This window comes from Jatropha curcas, chromosome 5, assembly GCF_041381405.1.
Source record: "Jatropha curcas cultivar XTBG-Jc1 chromosome 5, XTBG_Jcur_1.0, whole genome shotgun sequence".
Taxonomy (NCBI): Eukaryota; Viridiplantae; Streptophyta; class Magnoliopsida; order Malpighiales; family Euphorbiaceae; genus Jatropha; species Jatropha curcas.
Window position 1 is genome coordinate 20484217 of NC_143155.1, and position 19262 is coordinate 20503478.

The 19262-nt window shown below is 32.2% G+C and overlaps 2 protein-coding genes, 1 long non-coding RNA gene and 2 other non-coding genes across 6 annotated transcripts; 2 read left to right on the forward strand and 3 right to left on the reverse strand.

Moving 5' to 3' along the window:
- Nucleotides 1-49: 49 nt before the first annotated feature.
- On the reverse strand, nucleotides 50-1044 carry LOC105641879 (uncharacterized). Of its 2 annotated transcripts, XR_016320969.1 has the most exons (4): nucleotides 774-1044; nucleotides 651-686; nucleotides 335-532; nucleotides 50-165 (listed from the first exon to the last, which is right to left on the reverse strand). It is a non-coding gene; the product is annotated as an uncharacterized LOC105641879 (long non-coding RNA). The 2 variants fall into 2 exon arrangements; XR_016320968.1 differs by lacking the exon at nucleotides 50-165 and having other exon boundaries at nucleotides 254-532; nucleotides 774-1042.
- Nucleotides 1045-2253: 1209 nt separating this feature from the next.
- On the reverse strand, nucleotides 2254-2468 carry LOC119370699 (small nucleolar RNA U3). Its single transcript, XR_005178269.1, has one exon. It is a non-coding gene; the product is annotated as a small nucleolar RNA U3 (small nucleolar RNA).
- Nucleotides 2469-5080: 2612 nt separating this feature from the next.
- On the forward strand, nucleotides 5081-5295 carry LOC119370700 (small nucleolar RNA U3). The gene has a single exon (XR_005178270.1). It is a non-coding gene; the product is annotated as a small nucleolar RNA U3 (small nucleolar RNA).
- Nucleotides 5296-6322: 1027 nt separating this feature from the next.
- ITPK4 (inositol 1,3,4-trisphosphate 5/6-kinase 4) lies at nucleotides 6323-14999 on the forward strand. Its single transcript, XM_089721552.1, has 12 exons — nucleotides 6323-6586; nucleotides 6675-6710; nucleotides 6825-7023; nucleotides 7213-7307; nucleotides 7476-7544; nucleotides 8055-8257; nucleotides 8553-8706; nucleotides 10596-10709; nucleotides 11643-11705; nucleotides 12392-12531; nucleotides 12625-12775; nucleotides 14572-14999. Exons 1-12 carry the CDS (start codon nucleotides 6461-6463, stop codon nucleotides 14707-14709), a joined length of 1488 nt encoding a protein of 495 aa, XP_089577678.1. The 5' UTR covers nucleotides 6323-6460; the 3' UTR covers nucleotides 14710-14999.
- A 3484-nt stretch (nucleotides 15000-18483) lies between these two features.
- Nucleotides 18484-19223, reverse strand: MRPL11 (mitochondrial ribosomal protein L11). Its single transcript, XM_012226529.4, has one exon. It carries the CDS (start codon nucleotides 19086-19088, stop codon nucleotides 18621-18623), a length of 468 nt encoding a protein of 155 aa, XP_012081919.1. The 5' UTR covers nucleotides 19089-19223; the 3' UTR covers nucleotides 18484-18620.
- Nucleotides 19224-19262: the final 39 nt, after the last annotated feature.

Here is a 19262-nt window from a genome sequence, read left to right on the forward strand (position 1 = left end):
TATATTAAAAATAAAAATATTTTAAATGATAGATCTGCAAATATTATAATTTTATAGGGATGAAAATTTAGTCTGGTGATTATAGTTTCCTTCAAGCTGTCTTCTTGCTTTCAATTTTTATATAAAAAACGGTTAAATTATAACCAGCAGCTGCACCTTCAGCATCTGAAAGGTAAGGAACAGAAGCCAATTTCAGCAGATAGAATTATTAAGAAGGCTCATCAATTGCCTTTTTTTATATGAAGCAGCCAAATAAGAAACCAAACTGAGCTATTAAGCATATAAATAGCATCATAAAAGTTACAAAAGCATACATATATACAAAGTTACTCACCGATGACAACAGTGATCCAGCCCAAATTGCTTAATTGATTAAAACCATCCTTCTTGCTATTAGAAGCAACATACAAAATAGTCCCTCCTATACCTCCCCAAGCCAAGGTTATATCCTTCAAGCCACCATCAGCGGATGTAGCATCCAAAGCAAAGCAATCAAAGGAGTACTGCATTGCCTTTTTTCAAGCAGGCTCACCTATAACATAAAAAGAAAAAAAAAATGAATATCGCCATCAAAACACATTGAGCAAGTAAATGAAATTGCACTGAAACCTAGATAAAAGAGCTGAAAAACAAAAAGAAATGCTATAAACCTTATCATCAGTTAGAGCCGGTGAATAAGAAATTCCCTGCATAAAAAAAATATTTGTTAACCGATGTTTGTGTGTTCAAATAGACTGAATTGTACACATACGAGAGAGAGGAAAGCTAGTTACAAAGTGGAGTTTGAAATGGCGGAGCCTACGAAGGAGAGAGAGAGCTGCCGGCGGTAATGAGAAGCCGGCCGAGTTGTCTATTAGAACTGACTCATCTTGAATGACTCCGGCTACCAACGCGCCCATTCTTTTTCTCTGTTATTGTGTTCTGTCTTTTTGGCGCAGCAAAGGGAGAGTAGAGGAATGAATCGCAGAGTGATTAAGAAACGTGACGCGAAGAACAAATGCCTCTTCTTTACTTATTTTATTTATTATATAATATATTTCTTTTTGGAAGACATCTGATTCATTGAGGTGCGTGCTGCTATAATACCTGCACATCTATAACTAGTCGGTCACACGTGCGTTCCAATTTCCACATATTTGGATTTAGATTTAATTTATATACTCCATACGGGCTTTTTTTAGAGTAATTAGGAAAATAATTAAATCATTTAAATTATGATAGAATAATCTATATATACATATATTAAAATTAAATAATTTTTTTGGGCAACTTTGATGCGTTACTATAATTATAATTCCAAATTTTAAATTAAATCTCTCTTTTCTAGATATAACCAATTACTCTAATTAATCTTAATTTTGAGACAATTTTTTCCCCTCCACATTCTAATTAGTGGCTATGGTATAAAATTTTCCATTACATCTTATTTTTTATTTTAAAATGTAATATTAAAAAATTTAAATATATAAGACACTACACTTTCCCATTCTATTCCTAGAGAAGGAGTGTTGAGAAAATGTAATTATAATATGAAAAAATTAAAAATATAATTATATGTACAAAATTGTAGTAAAAGTATCACTCAACTAAGGGAATGTAATATTGTTTATCAATATTCACAAAGTCCAAGTTCCCGTGCAAATATCCGGAGATCATTTTTTATTATATACTGGGATGTTGACGTCAATTTAATTTATTGACATCCTATTTGGTTTTATAAAAATAAAAAATATATGGTATACACTAAGACATTGTCTAGTGATAAATATTTATACGACTTGACAACATATATAGGTTCGAATTTCCCTTCTCGAATGTTAAAAAAAAAAAAAAAACTTGAATATATGACTACAATCTAAAAAGATGCAAATTAACTTTCTACTATCCTTATTAATTAGTTGAAGTAAACTAAAATTTAGAGTTAAAACTCCTAATTGATTAAAATAGTTTTAGTATTATATTCTGAAATATTTTCATTGACAAATAAGAGATTTGAAAAGATAAAATTTCTAGTTTTAGTATTATATTCTGAAATATTTTCATTGACAAATAAGAGATTTGAAAAGATAAAATTTCAGTATTTCGTAGGAAATTTTGTATTTTTAAGAAAACTCAATTTTTATTAATATGAACCCCAACACATTTTTTTTTTATATATATTTTAAAGGGTTGAAAAATCTTGATTAACAAATAAAACCAAATTTTTTATTTGCCAGTGTAATGATTAGTCTGTAAAATGCAAAAAATTTTTGAAGCCTGTCAGACAACCATGCGACCAACCCATTCAGCAAGGCTGGCTGGGTACGATCCTCTACAGTCAAACCTAGATCCAAGGACCTAGCAAACCGTTAATCACGCTCGGATCGCACGGTCCTGATTCATCAACCAGGTTTGGGTTCCTGTCTCCTTTGTGCTAAAGGATACAGATGTACGATCCTATAGAACAGATCCTGTTCAAGTAAGGTCGTGACCACAGATGATCTTCAGCTGTCTTAACTAGAAACTAATCAGCTTGTTGGTTTCCGATGTGGGATTGGCTTCCTTCCTTTCCGGAACATTTTTGTCAGAGCAAGTGTTGCTATTTAACATCTCAACTCTCAAATCTTATCTTTTCAACCAAATTGAAAGATAATATTTTGGTTTAATTTTTAATATGACTTAATAATGTTAATATTATTGAACACGCATATAGTAAATTATAATATAACTACATGATTTCTCATGCTTCACAATTCACATTGCTATATATATATATATATATATATTTTTTTTTTTTTTGAGGTTTAAGACATGGGTAAATCATTATTAAATCAAAGTGTGTACAGTGTATAAATAATATGATTTAAATTGTTGTTTTAATTCATGAGTAAGATGTTGAAATTTATTTTTTTTTAATACGTGAGTCTTGATTATAAAAAGCCCAATGGAGCTCTACGATTTTTTTATTTGCGACACTCAAAGAATTTTGATAATTTTTTGAGTAATGTAGGTATCCATTAATTTTTTTGGTTTATTTAACAAGTATGTAAAATTTAGTATTAGTATCCTTTAAAAAAAAAAACTAGTTTATGCAAAATAAATATAAAAATAATTATTTGTATACGTGACCTGAATAATAGTTTAGAAACAATCATCTCTTATTTGTTATTATTATTTAAAAAAAAAAAAGGAATTACTAAGTCAATGCCATCGGCTTGGCCATCTCGATTTAAGACTCCTTCGTAAGGTGCACCTAACCCCCTAAGCATTTATGGGAGCCCCTTCCCATAGGATCGTAGGCGTCAGCGGTCCTCAGCCCACAACAATAAAGCCTAACCTAAAGAGAATCAACAATTACAGAATGCTGTCACGAAGGACCAAACATGGATCAAGCAGGCGGATAGTGAATCCCTTTACCACCAAGGCACCTCCTCTGGTTATGTCTTATCTTTTTACACGCTATTGATTAATATTCTTTTTAAAAGCATTTGTTATGTGATGAATAGTTGAGACATAACAATAATTTGTTGGAAATACTAATTAAAGCTTTAGATATGGAAAAATAAACTTAAAATGAATAAAATTGGAAGTATGAATAAAATTGGTGTGGAATATATTTTGTAAATGTAAATGATTTATAATTGAAAACCGACTTGTGTTGTATTGGAATATTGATATTTGAAGAAATAGGATAGAAAGTTTTAATAAAGTTAATGGCGAGGTAAATTTCACACATAGATAAATAAAAAATAGATATATATATATTATAAAAAATAGTACAAACATGAAGGAGGTTATTTTTCTTCCAAAGATAAAAGTTTTGTAATTCATACCTTTTTACCATTGAATAAATTGTAGTCATTTTTGTTAAATTGATGGAATGCAACTTCAAATAAATTTAAATTACGTTAAATTCAAAAAAGAGAATAATATAAGTTAATTAAGAAAGTGCAATTGAAGGATTAAAAACCAAAGCAAAAAGTTGAGAGCTTGTCAGACAACCATGCGTGTACGTTTTTAATCCACTGTTCTCCTTCAGCGGTAGAGGAGGATATGATCACCTACGGACTAGGGAAGCATTTCAAATTACAACAACATCAAAACCAAAGACGGTGAGATCAAGCTTTCTTGAAAGCCAATTTGCAGCGTCAGTGACTAGACCAAGATCAAAATAGTGGCTATTGGGTGTGAAGAAATCCTTATTGCCAGAGCCCTCAGTGCTGGTAGAAGGAGATTTTAAGCTGTGGACATTGAGCTTAGGGTTGTGAAACTGGACACGAGACCTTAATCAATTGAAACAAAGAGAAAAATGAAGAAAGGGAAACACATGTTACCTGTCAAAGATTAAAGGCCCATTTCTTTCAGGTAATTTCATTAAGACATCAACATTAGGCATAGACTTCTTAATAGCATAGAAAACTTTCTGACCCAGGACATAGATCTTGAACAAAGTGGATGAATGGTCAACATATTCCTGCATAGCCAATCTTCTGAATTATAAGGACAGACACATTATACTTGAGTAAAAAGAAGAGGAAGATACATATCTGAAACTATCATTTTCAGGTAGCTGATCAATAATTCTAATCCATTTGACCCTTAAACAAACTTAGACTTCAAGCCATATTTCAAAACCAATTTATAATGCCTTAGATTTTCCAGAATTAAAGAGTCAAATTTTGTCGTTTCTCTACCATGTACAGACTCTAACATGTACAGACCCTTAATCAATTAAATCATATTATTTATGCACTGTACACACACTTTGATTTAATAATAATAATTTACCCATGTCATAAACCTCAAAAAAAAAATATATATATATATATATAGAGCAATGTGAAGCATAAGAAATCATGTAGTTATATTATAATCTACTATATGCGTGTTCAATAATATTAACATTATTAAGTCATATCAAAAACTAAACCAAAATATTATCTTTCAATTTGGTTTAAACAGAGAAGATTTGAGAGTTGAGATGTTAAATAGCAACAATGCTCTGACAAAAATGTTCCGGAAAGGAAGGAAGCCAATCCCACATCGGAAAATAACAAGCTAATTATTTTCTAATTAACACAGCTGAAGATCTGCTGTAGTCACGACCTTACTTGAACAGGATCTGTTCTATAGGATCGTACATCTGTATCCTTTAGCACAAAGGAGACAGGAACCCAATCCTGGTTGATGAATCGGGACCGTGCGATCAGAGCGTGATCAACGGTCTGCTGGGCCTTTGGGTCCACGTTTGGCTGTAGAGGATCGTACCTCGCCAGCTTTGCTGAATGGGTTGGTCGCATGGTTGTCTGACAGGCTTCAAAACTTTTTTGCGTTGTACAGACTACAATACTAAAGCTGCTTTTATTTTAATTACATGTAACTTATTTATACTTAATTTAATCTAAATTCATTTGAAATTCTCTCTCATTAATAATTAATAATTTAAAGATGATAATTACATTGGCAAATAAAAATTTTGGTTTTACTTGTTAATCAAGATTTTTTAACCCTTTAAAATATATAAAAAAAAATGTGTGGGGGTTCATATTCATAAAAATTGAATTTTCTTAAAAATATAAAATTTCTTACAAAATACTGAAATTTTATCTTTTCAAATCTCTCTTTCATAAACGAAAATATTTCAGAATATAATACTCAAACTATTTTAGTCAATTAGGAGTTTTAACTCTAAATTTTAGTTTACTTCAACTAATTAATAATGATAGTGGAAAGTTAATTTGCGTCTTTTTGAATTGCAGTCATATATTTAAGTTATTTTTTTTAAACATTCAAGAAGGAAATTTTGAACCTATATATATTGTCACGCTATGTAGATATTTACCACTAGACTATATCTTAGTGTACACCATATATTTTTTATTTTTTATTATGATAACAATGTCAAAGATTTGCTTCTAAAATAGTGTATCCTTGTTATGGCATAGGCAAAGCTCAAAACTTTAGACTTTTATCTCTGGAATTTCCAAGGAACTGGGGCCACATTCTGCTTATTTGATGTGAAAATTTCTACCAGATGAAATGTATTTTTGAACTTATTCTGGATACGAAATTCAATTTTGGCATTTGTAATTATTTGTAACACATCAAACTTGCCCAAAAAACTTATTTAATTTTAATATATGTATATATAGATTATTCTATCATAATTTAAATGATTTAATTATTTTCCTAATTACTCTAAAAAAAGCCCGTATGGAGTATATAAATTAAATCTAAATCCAAATATGTGGAAATTGGAACGCACGTGTGACCGACTAGTTATAGATGTGCAGGTATTATAGCAGCACGCACCTCAATGAATCAGATGTCTTCCAAAAAAGAAATATATTATATAATAAATAAAATAAGTAAAGAAGAGGCATTTGTTCTTCGCGTCACTATTTTTAATCCCTCCGCGATTCATTCCTCCACTCTGCCTTCGCTGCACCAAAAACACAGAACACAGTAACAGAGTAAAAGAATGGGTGCATTGGTAGCCGGAGTCATTATAGATGAGTCAGTTCTAATAGACAACTCCGCCGGCTTCTCATTACCGCCGGCAGCTCTCTCTCTCCTCCGTAGGCTCCGCCACTCCAAACTCCACTTTGTAACTAGCTTTCCTCTCTCTCGTATGTGTACAATTCAGTCGATTTGAACACACAAACATCGGTTAACAAATTTTTTTTTTTATGCAGGGACTTTCTTATTCACCGGCTCTAACTGATGATAAGGTTTATAGCATTTCTTGTTTCTTTAGCTCTTTTATTTAGGTTTCAGTGCAATTTCATTTACTTGCTCAATGTGTTTTGATGGCGATATACATTTTTTTTCTTTTCATGTTATAGGTGAGCCTGCTTGAAAAAATAGCAATGCAATACTCCTTTGATTGCTTTGCTTTGGATGCTACATCCACTGATGGTGGCTTGAAGGATATAACCTTGGCTTGGGGAGGTATAGGAGGGACTATTTTGTATGTTGCTTCTAATAGCAAGAAGGATGGTTTTAATCAATTAAGCAATTTGGGCTGGATCACTGTTGTCATCGGTGAGTAATTTTGTGTATATATATATATATATATATATATATGTCGGTTTGTAACTTTTATGATGCTATTTATATGCTTAATAGCTCAGTTTGGCTTCTTATTTGGCTGCTTCATATAAAAAAAGGCAATTGATGAATCTTCTTAATAATTCTATGTGCTGAAATTGGCTTCTGCTTCTTACCTTTCAGATGCTGAAGGTGCAGCTGCTGGTAATAATTCAACCGTTCTTTATATAAATAAACTAGAAGAATTGCTTTTTACCATTTGCCACTTAAATAGAAAGGTTGGTTGGGTGAGATTTTTATTTAGGCAAATCACCTCTGCAATTATTTACAATGATTAATATTTCTGTTCTTTTGGAACTTGTAAACATACTTTATTTTATCTCAAATTCAGCATCCTATGAATTTTTTTTTTTTTTTTTTTTTTTTTTTTTTTTTAATTCAAACAGGCGATTGGCAGCGATGCTGTTACTGTTGGTTATATCATGAAGCCTTCACGTGAAGAAGATTTTGCTAAGGTGAGCCCTTAAAAGTGAAATTGGAAGTATTTCTTTTAATGTTAGAGAAAGAGAAAGGTTGGAGATTAAAAGGAAGGGAACTATAGGTGGTCTGATTACAGAACAATAAAGAAGTGAGATGTCCCTTATTAAACTCCTGCGTTGCAATTGAAAACTGACTGGTTCTAATTTTAGAACCTAGACTCGTATGTGGTTAAGCCCATGTGCTATTCTCATTTACTAAATATGCTGGCTCCAAAATGTGACATTACCCATGAAAAGCGTAGACCATCCATCACTGATTACAAAAGAAGTCAATCTGAAACTCTATTATCCTTGATTAAACTGCTGCATTGCCATTGAGAACTGACTGATTCTAATTTTAGAACCTCTAATTAAATATGGGTTGGCTCCTCGTTGCCTGAGTTTTTAAATTTTCTAATATATCATATTCAGAGGTTATGAAATGTGATTTATAGTCTGAATTATGTAATACTGTTGGAAGCTTATTCTTTGTTTTTACTATTGTAGAGGGGTGCATTCCCCATATCTCCTACTTCAAATGGATTGATGTTTCTGCCCCTGACATTTGAACTCCCCCTACTATTTCAATTACAACATGTTGACATAGTTCTGCATAAAGCAACGGATGAAATCATCTCTGTTGAATTAGGCAGCTCTACAGAATCCTCAAGCAGAATTACTTACACCACAGGCATGCAAGAATTACAAGGGTAATCTTTCACGTAACCTTGGAACAGTGTCATATAATGTGATGAATTATCTGATGTTGTCTAATGTTGCCTTTCCTATGTTGATCACATGACTATAACATTCATCATGATATTGCCTCCAAATTTCACTGACATCCATTCCCTTTTTTCTAGGATCCATATATTGGATATATGATTCTTACACATTGCTATGAGTTTTCCCGGGTTGAATCAATTTACAGCTGCATCATAAGAAATTTGTGTATTAATTATAATATCTAAAGTCTTTTCTTACAAGTGTTTATTCTTTATACAGGTACATGGAAGATCCTTCCAATTGCTTTGTGATTGACCCGCTTGATAAAATATACCCTGTAGTAGATCGGCTAAAAATACAACAAATTCTTCTTGGGCTGGAGGATATCAACACAGAAGGCCGCAACACAATTAGAGGACCACATTTTCTAAAGGTCTTTTGGTCAAAATGGTATCTGTTCTATTTAGTAAACTGAGGATTCAATGGACAGTCTGAAATTATTCACGTGCTCTTTATTTTTCTCCTTTTCCCCATATCTTGATAACAGTGATGAGACATTATGTAGGCTTTAGGAAATGTTGTGAATAAATCCATGGGTTTGACCACAAAAATTGTCAGCACTAGGATTTCAACCTAGGTCAAAAGGTCATGTCTCATCATACACTGAAGATAAGACAACTCAGTCAACCCCTTGGCACAATGATTAATTTGATTACATAATCTTTTGAGGTGGAGAAGTTAAAATATAGTTAACTCTTGTTTTGTCTTTGCTGATATGCAATTCATTTGCCACAAAAACTAGGTGTTATTGTGATGGATCCATGTCACTGGAACCATAAGTAGTTCAAGATGCTAACATTAACATGGAACTGCTCACAAATCTAGGGTATGTAATCACTGTTTCAGACAAAGAAGCTTTATAGCTTATACTATTTTGAACTTGTTGCTTCCAAAACTGTAAAGTCTTCTATAGATTTAAACTTGTAGCTGCTAGCAAGACATAACATTTTTTTTCATCAGCAAAATAAATTAGTTTTATTAGAAATCCAGGAAAAACTTATCAAACTCCAGCAATTATCCCAAGTTAATAGATTCCCCCAATACACCCAACCTAACTAGAGAATGATAAGTGAAAAAACCTGATCCATATTACATTTAAACAAAGAAAACAAGTTACAAAACAGAAGCCTATTCTTGAGATAAGAACAAAGAAATCTTTTGCAATGAACCCATTTTACGTATTGAGAAGATATAGCACAGACAAAGTTCTTCAAATCATAAACTGAAGAAAGGATCTCTTTAGCCCAAACTAAGTCCAGGCCAAAAACGTAGCAGTTTCCACATCTTTCTTTGCTAATATATCAGCAAAAGAGTTTACTGATCTTGGAATCTGCACAAAACTAATATTTGATAATGATAAGCACAAGAAGTCTAATCTAAGCAAGACATAACATTGAACTAAGAATAAATAGGATGGGAACTTAATGTTTTCACAGGAATTAATACGGATATTTGTTTATTTTGGTGAACTTTCAGCGAGACTAAAATTTGCTAGCTGACCAAGTTGGCAGTGGGTTCTGAAAGATATGTTCCTTGAGCCTTCTGCTTTGATATTGGGAGAATGTTGATTAACATGATTTTCACACATCCTGCTTTATAGTGAACTTGTAAGGAGAGAGGTGTATCCTCGTATTATAGTTTCAGATGAGATGATAAATATGTGACATCTTTAGCTTTAACTTAGAGGTGTCGGTGAAACAAATGATGCCACAGCCCCTTTTATTTTAATTTCTACTGTATTGATTTCTGTTGGTAATATTCTCAATTATTCTCAAAGTTCTTCTGTCCAGATCAAAATCCATGCAAGGTTCATTAATATGTATGTAGATGTTCATGAGACTTACTGCAGGCACTAAATTCTCTCACTAGATTATCAATATCTGAACAGCAATGGAATATGAATAATGTAACCCTGATAGGTGAAAGGGTGCCAGTAATCCTTGAATCAAAAGGAATTGTTAATTTTAGCCCGTAAATTGACAGGTTAGGCTGGTAAGGATCAATACAATCTTTCCAGGCTTAAAGCTGTTATTGATTTTTATCATTGCACTTATGCAATTAACCAATGGTCTGTAGTTATGTAGAACTTTGGTAACTGTAGAGCAAAAGTAAATTTGTTTGTAGGTAAGAAGAAGAGTAAAAAACTAGCAAACCCACCTTTCATACTTCTTTCAAATGAAGGTTAAGTTCAGGCATCATGCTTTGTCCTAGCTTTCACCATTTTTCTCCTCAAATCACTTACACTGGAGTTTAATCATGCAGGTTAATGATTTTAATGAGCCTAATTTGGTTCAGAGGCTGTTGGAAGCTAAACTAACTCTTCCTAGTATAGTCAAACCTCAAGTTGCCTGTGGGATAGCTGATGCTCACAGTATGGTAAGAATTTGTTTGCATGCAACAGAAACCATTTTGGTGGCTAAACTCTATCAGGGCTTTGTTACTTGAATTCTATAGTTTGCCTAGAAAGATTACTTTTCGATTTTTAATATTATTTTTCATTATATTGATTTTTTAATTATAAGTTTCTAGCTTGAATGTTATTAGTTATTCTAATGATGCCTATTAGTGAAGGGTTGCCATGTCAATACCAGGAGTTTGCCTAAATTGGCCTATTTGTTTTGTTGTATTTGTTTATGGTCTAAAATATAGTTTTTTCCCCCTGATGGTGCAACTGTTACCAATTACCAATAGTTTCCGGGTTAACTTCCTGGAAACTCATGAGGCTAAGAAAGGTGCTGGCCTCTTTTGCAATGCGTATATACTTCAGGCTCATATTATTATGTTACTGTTTTGGATGCTCAATGTTCTTGACACAGGGCATACATAGAGCTAGTTAAATAGCAAACTGCCTTGTTGCTTTATATCTAAAGTTTAAGTTTACTTGGTTATTCATTTAAGCATGGTAATGTTGTTGTTTCTTTGTTAATTGTTACTTTCATGAGCCTGGTAGCCACATGGTTTCATGAGAATGATGATTGTATCACCTTCTTTGCTTGTATAGTAATTATTGAACGTGTTATATAAAGGATGTTCTTTAATGTTGTCACTGTAGATGTTTGATTCGCTTAACAAATTACTTTAAAAGAACTATATCTTTTGGGTATAGTAGATAGCACAAACTACTCTGGCTTCTGAAGGAAGAATCTAACCTTTGGAGTAGTTCATCCTTTGGGTTTACTTAAGCACATAATTACAGTGCTGACTTGTTTGACATTGTTTTTATTTAATTGTACCAGAAGCATCAAGATTATGGTTCCTTATCCCTGGATTTGTCCTGTGTTTTTAAAGTGATCAATCTGCACATGGCAGGCGATTGTCTTTGGAGTTGAAGATTTTAAGGGTTTAAGTGTTCCTCTTCCAGCGGTTGTTCAGGTAAGCCTGAAAGTAATCATCCTATGATGACTTTGATGTGATGTTTTGATCCTTAGCAATATAATAGTGGCCCAGCTTGGCTTTTATTGTCTCATAGCTTTTTTATTTTTTATTTTTTATTTTTTATTTTATCATTTGGAGCTGGTTTATCTGAATCTTATTTATGTCTGCTTTATGTTGCTTTTAAAGGTGATTCCTCATGTGCAATTAATATTTCATCATGTTTTTAAGAGGTTGCTTAATTTTCAAAACAGTTACAGTTTTTTCTAGCATATTGCTATCATTCATATTGCATAGATATATTTTTGGACAAACTTCGATAGGCAGGGATATTGTAGTCATTTATGTCTCAAATCACAATGGTCAAAGCCTGTTGTAGTTGGTATTTAGATTATTTGACATGTCTTTGTATTTCTTTGACTGGACTGAAACGTACTTAACAATGTCAAAGTAGAGTCTGTACATGGTAGAGAAACGACACAATTTGACTCTTTAATTCTGGAAAATCTAAGGTATTATAAATTGGTTTTGAAATATGGCTTGAAGTCTAAGTTTGTTTAAGGGTCAAATGGATTAGAATAATTGATCAGTTACCTGAAAATGATAGTTTCAGATATTTATCTTCCTCTTCTTTTTACTCAAGTATAATGTGTCTGTCCTTATAATTCAGAAGATTGGCTATGCAGGAATATGTTGACCATTCATCCACTTTGTTCAAGATCTATGTCCTGGGTGAGAAAGTTTTCTATGCTATTAAGAAGTCTATGCCTAATGTTGATGTCTTAATGAAATTACCTGAAAGAAATGGGCCTTTAATCTTTGACAGGTAACATGTGTTTCCCTTTCTTCATTTTTCTCTTTGTTTCACTTGATTAAGGTTTCGTGTCCAGTTTGACAACCCTAAGCTCAATGTCCACAGCTTAAAATCTCTTCCTACTGGCACTGAAGGGTCTGGCAGTAAGGATTTCTTCACACCCAACAGCCACTATTTTGATGTTGGTCTAGTCACTGACGCTGCAAATTGGCTTGCAAGAAAGCTTGATCTCACCATCTTTGGTTTTGATGTTGTTGTAAGTTGTGCTTTCTTTGCTACACCTTTTTGCATTCTGTTGTTTGAGGCTTGACTAATTTGAATTAATTTCCTTGTTCATAGATATATGTGTGATTGAGTATCATAATACATTAACAAATGTGAATCTGGAAAAATGAGGAAAAGTTTATGAATTTGCATTGTGGTTTAGTCCTCCACTTGATGGACTCTGCTTTTGGGTCACTTCACTAGCCTGGGATATTTTCCTCATTATATGTCAGTTGGCTTAAACTTTCAAATTCTGTTATATAGCATGTGCATGTCATAACTTTAATTCAATTTAGGTATTGTCCTTGAGTGGATGACCATGTAGCATCATGTAAATACTATGTGGACAACTTTTCCTACAAGTACCATTATGTGTCTGCTGCTGTTATGGGTCTAAACTCTAACCAAATAAATATTAAGACTTAATAAACCTAATTCCCAAACTATTAAAACGACAAGAAGAAAGAAGTTATCCTCCAGCACTATTATTTTCTCGGTACTAGAAAATCCTTTATTGTTTGCTGTCTATTTGTTTTTGTCCCCCCTATATTAACCTGACAGTTCTCCTATATTTCAACATCTTAATCTTGTTTCTTCATTTGCAAAGCGTTTCTGTCTTTCATTTTGTCATTCTTTTCTTGATGTGTTCTAGCCCTGTTCCTCCATAACTTCTAAACAAGCCATGTGCCCTTAATTCTCACTACCTTCAGTCGCTCATTCATATGTTTGGTACATATCAGTTTATACTTCAGTATTATGATTGAGAGGATAATTTTATTCAGGTCCTTTTTTTTTTTAAATTTATTGCTTCTGTAGAAATTTATTTTAACGTTTTTGCTTTTATTTTATAAATAGAATTGATGGTTCTACCCTATCCCTTCAACTTTCTTGATTGATTTTTTTTTTTTTTTTTTTTTTTTTTTTGTTGAATTTGAAAATTTTAAATTTTTCTGATAACTAGTACCTTCATGCTTTTGTTCTGACATTGGCCATAACATAGAAGGCTATAATGGAAGGCAAAACTGGTCAAAACAAATCATTTCGTAAAACCACAATTTATCTTTTAGTTGACAGACAACAATGTCTTAAAACCACAATTTGATCTTAACAAAACTTATTCAGGGGTATCTGGCTGGATTGAAATTAATGGCATAAGAACTAGTCGATTCAGTCATGATACTCTATTTCTCAAGTGATGCGAATTAAGTACTTGCCATATGACGGTATTACATGATGCATGGTGGTCCTTGTTTCAGGAAGTTCTAATGTGAATAAAGACAATTCACGGAGAGCTCAAAATTAGAGAGAAAAAGGAAGGAAACCAAAGAAAAAAGTTGGAAAATTAAAGAAGCAAAAGTAAAAGAATTAAATAAAAATATTTAAAAGGTAAAAAAGGGATCAAATTGTTATCACTTGATAATATTGATGTGGCATGCAAGTGCATCTTTAACAAAACCTTTTGGCTTAACTTTGAACTTCCAGTATAAAAATAAAACCAAACTGTTCTTCAAGAGAGTATAATGCTTTAGTATACCTATTTTATTTCTGTCTTATTACTGATAGCATGAACATTTTCATGGAAATCAATTACTCGAACTAACATTTTGATTATGCATTTCTTTACCCTTGATGGTGCGAAAGCAATCTTGAAATTCTATTTCATTATGTTGATATGATGACGGAATTTAGACCTTTGACTTGAGATATTATCAATAAGAAAGGTTCTTTTTCTAGTTAGGTACTAATTTGCATCCTCTTGTTAACTCTGTTTTGCTTCCAAAATTGCAGATTCAAGAAGGCACCAATGACCACGTCATTGTGGATGTAAATTACCTCCCATCATTCAAGGAAGTGCCAAATGATGTGTGCATTCCTGCCTTCTGGGATGCTATTAAAATGAAGTTTGAATCAAGAAGGATGAAATAAATGCTGCGAATATACCATTTTGAAGCAAATAAGTAGTACTTTTCCTGACTGAGACAGTATTGGCAAACTGCCCAAGAACTTTAACCATCTTTTGTTTAGACTAGTCATTTTCTTGAAAAGATGAGTTGAAATACCAATCATATATTCAGGGAGTACGTACTCGAAGAGTTTGAAGAATGGAGTGTAACTGATTTCTGTTTTTTTGCCCATTATTATTAGTAATCTATACCCGTCTGATTGTGAAATCTTACATTTGATAGATAAATCTTTTGAAGTCCCTTCTTGTGCCATATTCCGGCATTGGTTATATTCTGATATTCTTCTGAATGCATACTAGGCATGGAATATAAGTAGACTGCGATGATAAGAATATATATTTTTTTTTTTTCAATTTCTTCGTTGTAAACTTCACACGGTTAAATGTTTATATGCCAATATTATTAGTATTGTTATCTGAATTTTTTTAAAAAAAAGATGTCTACTGGAACGTTTCACTTCTATTTAACACTTGTTTTCTTAAAAAAAAAAATTATTAAATACTTTAAAACATATTTATTAAATACAAGTTTAGATACCTTTCAATCACCTAATAGTTATGTAATAAGTATGATTTTTCATCTATATTTTAGTATAGGTTATTGAAACCACAATTTTCATTTTTTTAATTGATATAATTTTTTGAAGTAAGAAAATGTTTTATGTATCAATTTTAATAGTCGTTGATTATTTAAAAATTATTCAATAAGTATGATTTTTTACGTATATTTTAACAATTTATTGAACCATGCTTTCATTTTTCTTTAATAGCTGTAATTTTACAATTTCATGTTTTATGTATTGAATTATAAGTTTTCAAAATAAGAATATAACATGTCAAGGTTTCATTAAATGTAACTTGCAAATTGAACCTAGTTATATTAATAGTGCGGAGTTCATTCTAGCACAAAAGTATTTTTATTATTCGTAAAAAGAAATAAAATGAAAACTTTTTTTTTATTTTGAATAACAATTATCTCTTTTAAAATTTTCATCAAATAGATATAATTAACTTATAAATCAGGATTTAGTTAACTTTTTTATTTAATATTTATCAATTGGGTGCAAATTAAAAGGAAGTTAAAAGGTTGAAATTTAAAATCAATCTTGGGGCACCCTCAAACTACAAAATATTAATTTAATATGTAGTGAATACAACTTTTAAAACAATAATTTTTATATTTTTCAACTATCCAATAAATATTTAATCAATTTAATTTTATAAGTTGAAATGTTCAACGGATCAAAGTGAAAATTGTTAGTGCCATGAGATTTTTCATAAAAGTACAAAGATGAATTAAGGGGGGATGACAGAAGCAGACTTATGATCACCAATCAAAATGGGAGTGAATTAAGGGTGGATGACAGAAGCAACATGAGATGAAGGCATATTGCAAACATATCAGTTAAAGAAGCTTCGTTGTTGTAGTAGTTATTAAATATTGCAATGCCTTCAGCCTAGAACCTCAGTTTTTAAGAGTAGATATCGATTAATATGCCAATCCAAAAATTATGGAATGAAACTCTCAGACAGATAGATAGATTGAAAATTGTCTAACAACCACAGAGACATTACAGTAGAATAATGGTCGAAATTAAATTGTTGATGCATACTTATCAAGTACCAGAAAAGAAGCAAGTGGAGAAAATGAGCTTGCAGAAGGTTTTGAAAACATTAAAGCACAACATTCAAATTGACCAATGACCATCAATGGAATTACAAGATCACAATCAAACAATTCATAAATAACATGGGGGATTTAGTAGATGCTAATTACATTAATGCAGATCCAAACAACAAAGAACACAGCGCAGTTTGCATATGGTAAAATTTAGTTATTAGAGTAAATAACGAAGAGAAGTAAAATGGGTGTTTCTAACTGACTCGTACTTAAAGAAAGTGTGAAGAAAACGTAAGAGAAGCACTCTTGTCATTCCAGAGTGCATCAGATATTTTGTACAGATTTTAAGATAATACTTTGCCATTAAGAAGCCAAGCTATAAATAGTACTGTATATAATTCATATGAAAAATTAAGTAACTACATGTTTGCCTAGTTTTGAGTAAAAGGTTCAAAAATTAACAAGCAGCTTTCGTACTTAATTCCCAATCTCAACACTTTGTACTTTTGCTATCACTGGTATCATACACATGCAACATATCCATGTACAATAATATCAAACCAGACACACAACAAAATGCTTCCTATTCACTTAATTGATGCATCAAGAATCATGCCTGCCATAACAATTCTTCATGTCCTGACTTTATTGTTATAACTGTCCTCCCGCCTCTCTAAACTTAAAATTGAAAGTTCATGACACCCACAGATCAAGATTAGCAGCACAGTCCAATAATTGAAACCCAAACAACAATCTATTCAAAGTTAAAAACACATCATTCTTAAACTAAATTCCCCTTTCTGCATCATTTTAGCAATGAACAAAACAAAAAAATTGCAAATCAAGTGCCAGCATCAAAAAGAACCTAGGACTGCACATGTTTCTACGGCTGGTCATATACTATTAATCCATTAACAGGATAAATGCAAAGGAAAGCAGGCAATCATCAGGGGTATTAAAAGTTTGCAATCAAAGTGTACTAGTGGGAATTCACTAGAATAATAGCAACAATATGCAGATCCCAGAATACATCTAACAAAAAAGCACATGTGGGAACTGAGGAGGGCTGCAATTGGTGCCATCGAAGAGTGTGTAGCAAATATGTAAGAAGAATTTAAAAGAAAGTACAGTCATCAAGACACCAAGCTGAAAATGGTACACTACATGCCATTTGTTTACAAATTATCTGTATATACATTCCAGGTCACGACTAAAAGACTCCAAAATCAACACCTTTAACAATTACTGAACTTTTACTGTCACTAGTTTCATGCAGATACAGTCAATTAGATCAAACCATACACTATAAAATAGCATCCTACTAAATAGATACATCAAATGCATCAAGAATGATGTCTGGTATTGCAATTCTTTATTATTGACAATATAAGTAACTACTGAATTTTCATGGTTGGCCTTCTCTCTCTATCTAAACATTTGTTGTTATTTTGGCATGCCTTTTTCCAGACAAGAAAAGGCTTGTTTGATAGGATAAGTGAAGATTCATTTAGAATGAATTTTTCAAATCTAGATTCTCATGTTTAGTATAAGTGAAAATTCATTTAGAATTTCACATTTTTCATTCTATGAAATTGGATATTCTTATACTAAATTCTATAAATTGATAGGATTTGCAAATGAGCTCAACTTACAAAGAGGACAAGCTACTAAAACTAATTAATTATAAGTACAAGCTAGTCATGCTACATATTTAAAATGAAATTAATATCCAAACATGAAAATTCAATTGCACCGGATTTTACAATGGAATTCATTTACAAATGAAAAGAATTCCATTTGAAATTATTCAAACACTGTAAACAAATTCCACAAAACTCAATGATTTTTTTTTTTTTTTTTTTTTTTTTGGTTGTTGTTGTTGTTGTTGTTGAATTAATTTGTCACTAAACAAGGCCTAAACGAATTTTAGGCTTCAAAGAGTAAAACTTCAAGCATTACAAATGACATGCTTCTTATAATTATAAATACCAACAAAAACCATTTCACTTCAAGGGAATATCATTAAAAAACAGAAAAATGAAAGTGAATTTGGCAAATTAACATAAAATGCCCTTAACATATCAGAATTTAAAAAACTCAAGTAATGTTTCATCAATTAACAAAATCTCAAGAAATTCTCTATTGATTATGCAAAAGCCAGTTCAACATTGGAACCAGACAAAGTAAACTCATACAAATACAATTCGCAAAAGAAGCACTTCAAAGTCCATAAATTATCGAAAATTTTAGCCACTAATCCAAATCCTTAACAACCTTAATCCCCATACTATTAGCAGTACCAATAATAGACTTAGAAATAGACTCAAGAGACATATACTGACAATAAGGATCAGATTGCTTCACCTTTGCAATCTCATATATGTGCTTCAAAGTCACTGTAGATGCCACCACGTGTCCTGGCCGGCTGCTACCGGACTCGATTCCGGCGGCTTTCTTCAAGTACCATGTAACCGAAGGCGATTTGACGGTAAACTCGAACGTGTTATCCTTGAATGCCGTTATCGTGACGGCCATGGGGGTGTCCGCCTTGTATTTCTGTGTACGAGCGTTGAAGTCCTTGCAAAATGCCATTAAATTGAGACGGTACTGACCAAGCGCGGGACCTACCGGTGGGGATGGGCGAGCGCCGCCAGCTGGAACAGTGAGGCGGATTGTAGCGGCAACAGGACGGCGAGTTAGGATCTCCTTTAGGGTTGACATTGATCGGGTTTAGTGAAATGGAAGAGTGGAGCTTGGGTTCGGGGGTTTTGTTTGGATGGAGACAGGGACAGAGCACAGGAGGGTTTTTGTTTGGTAAAAGAAAAACTAAAATGTAAGTATTTTCGAATCCCCTCCCCCGCTACTCAAAAAAAAAAAAAAAAATATATATATATA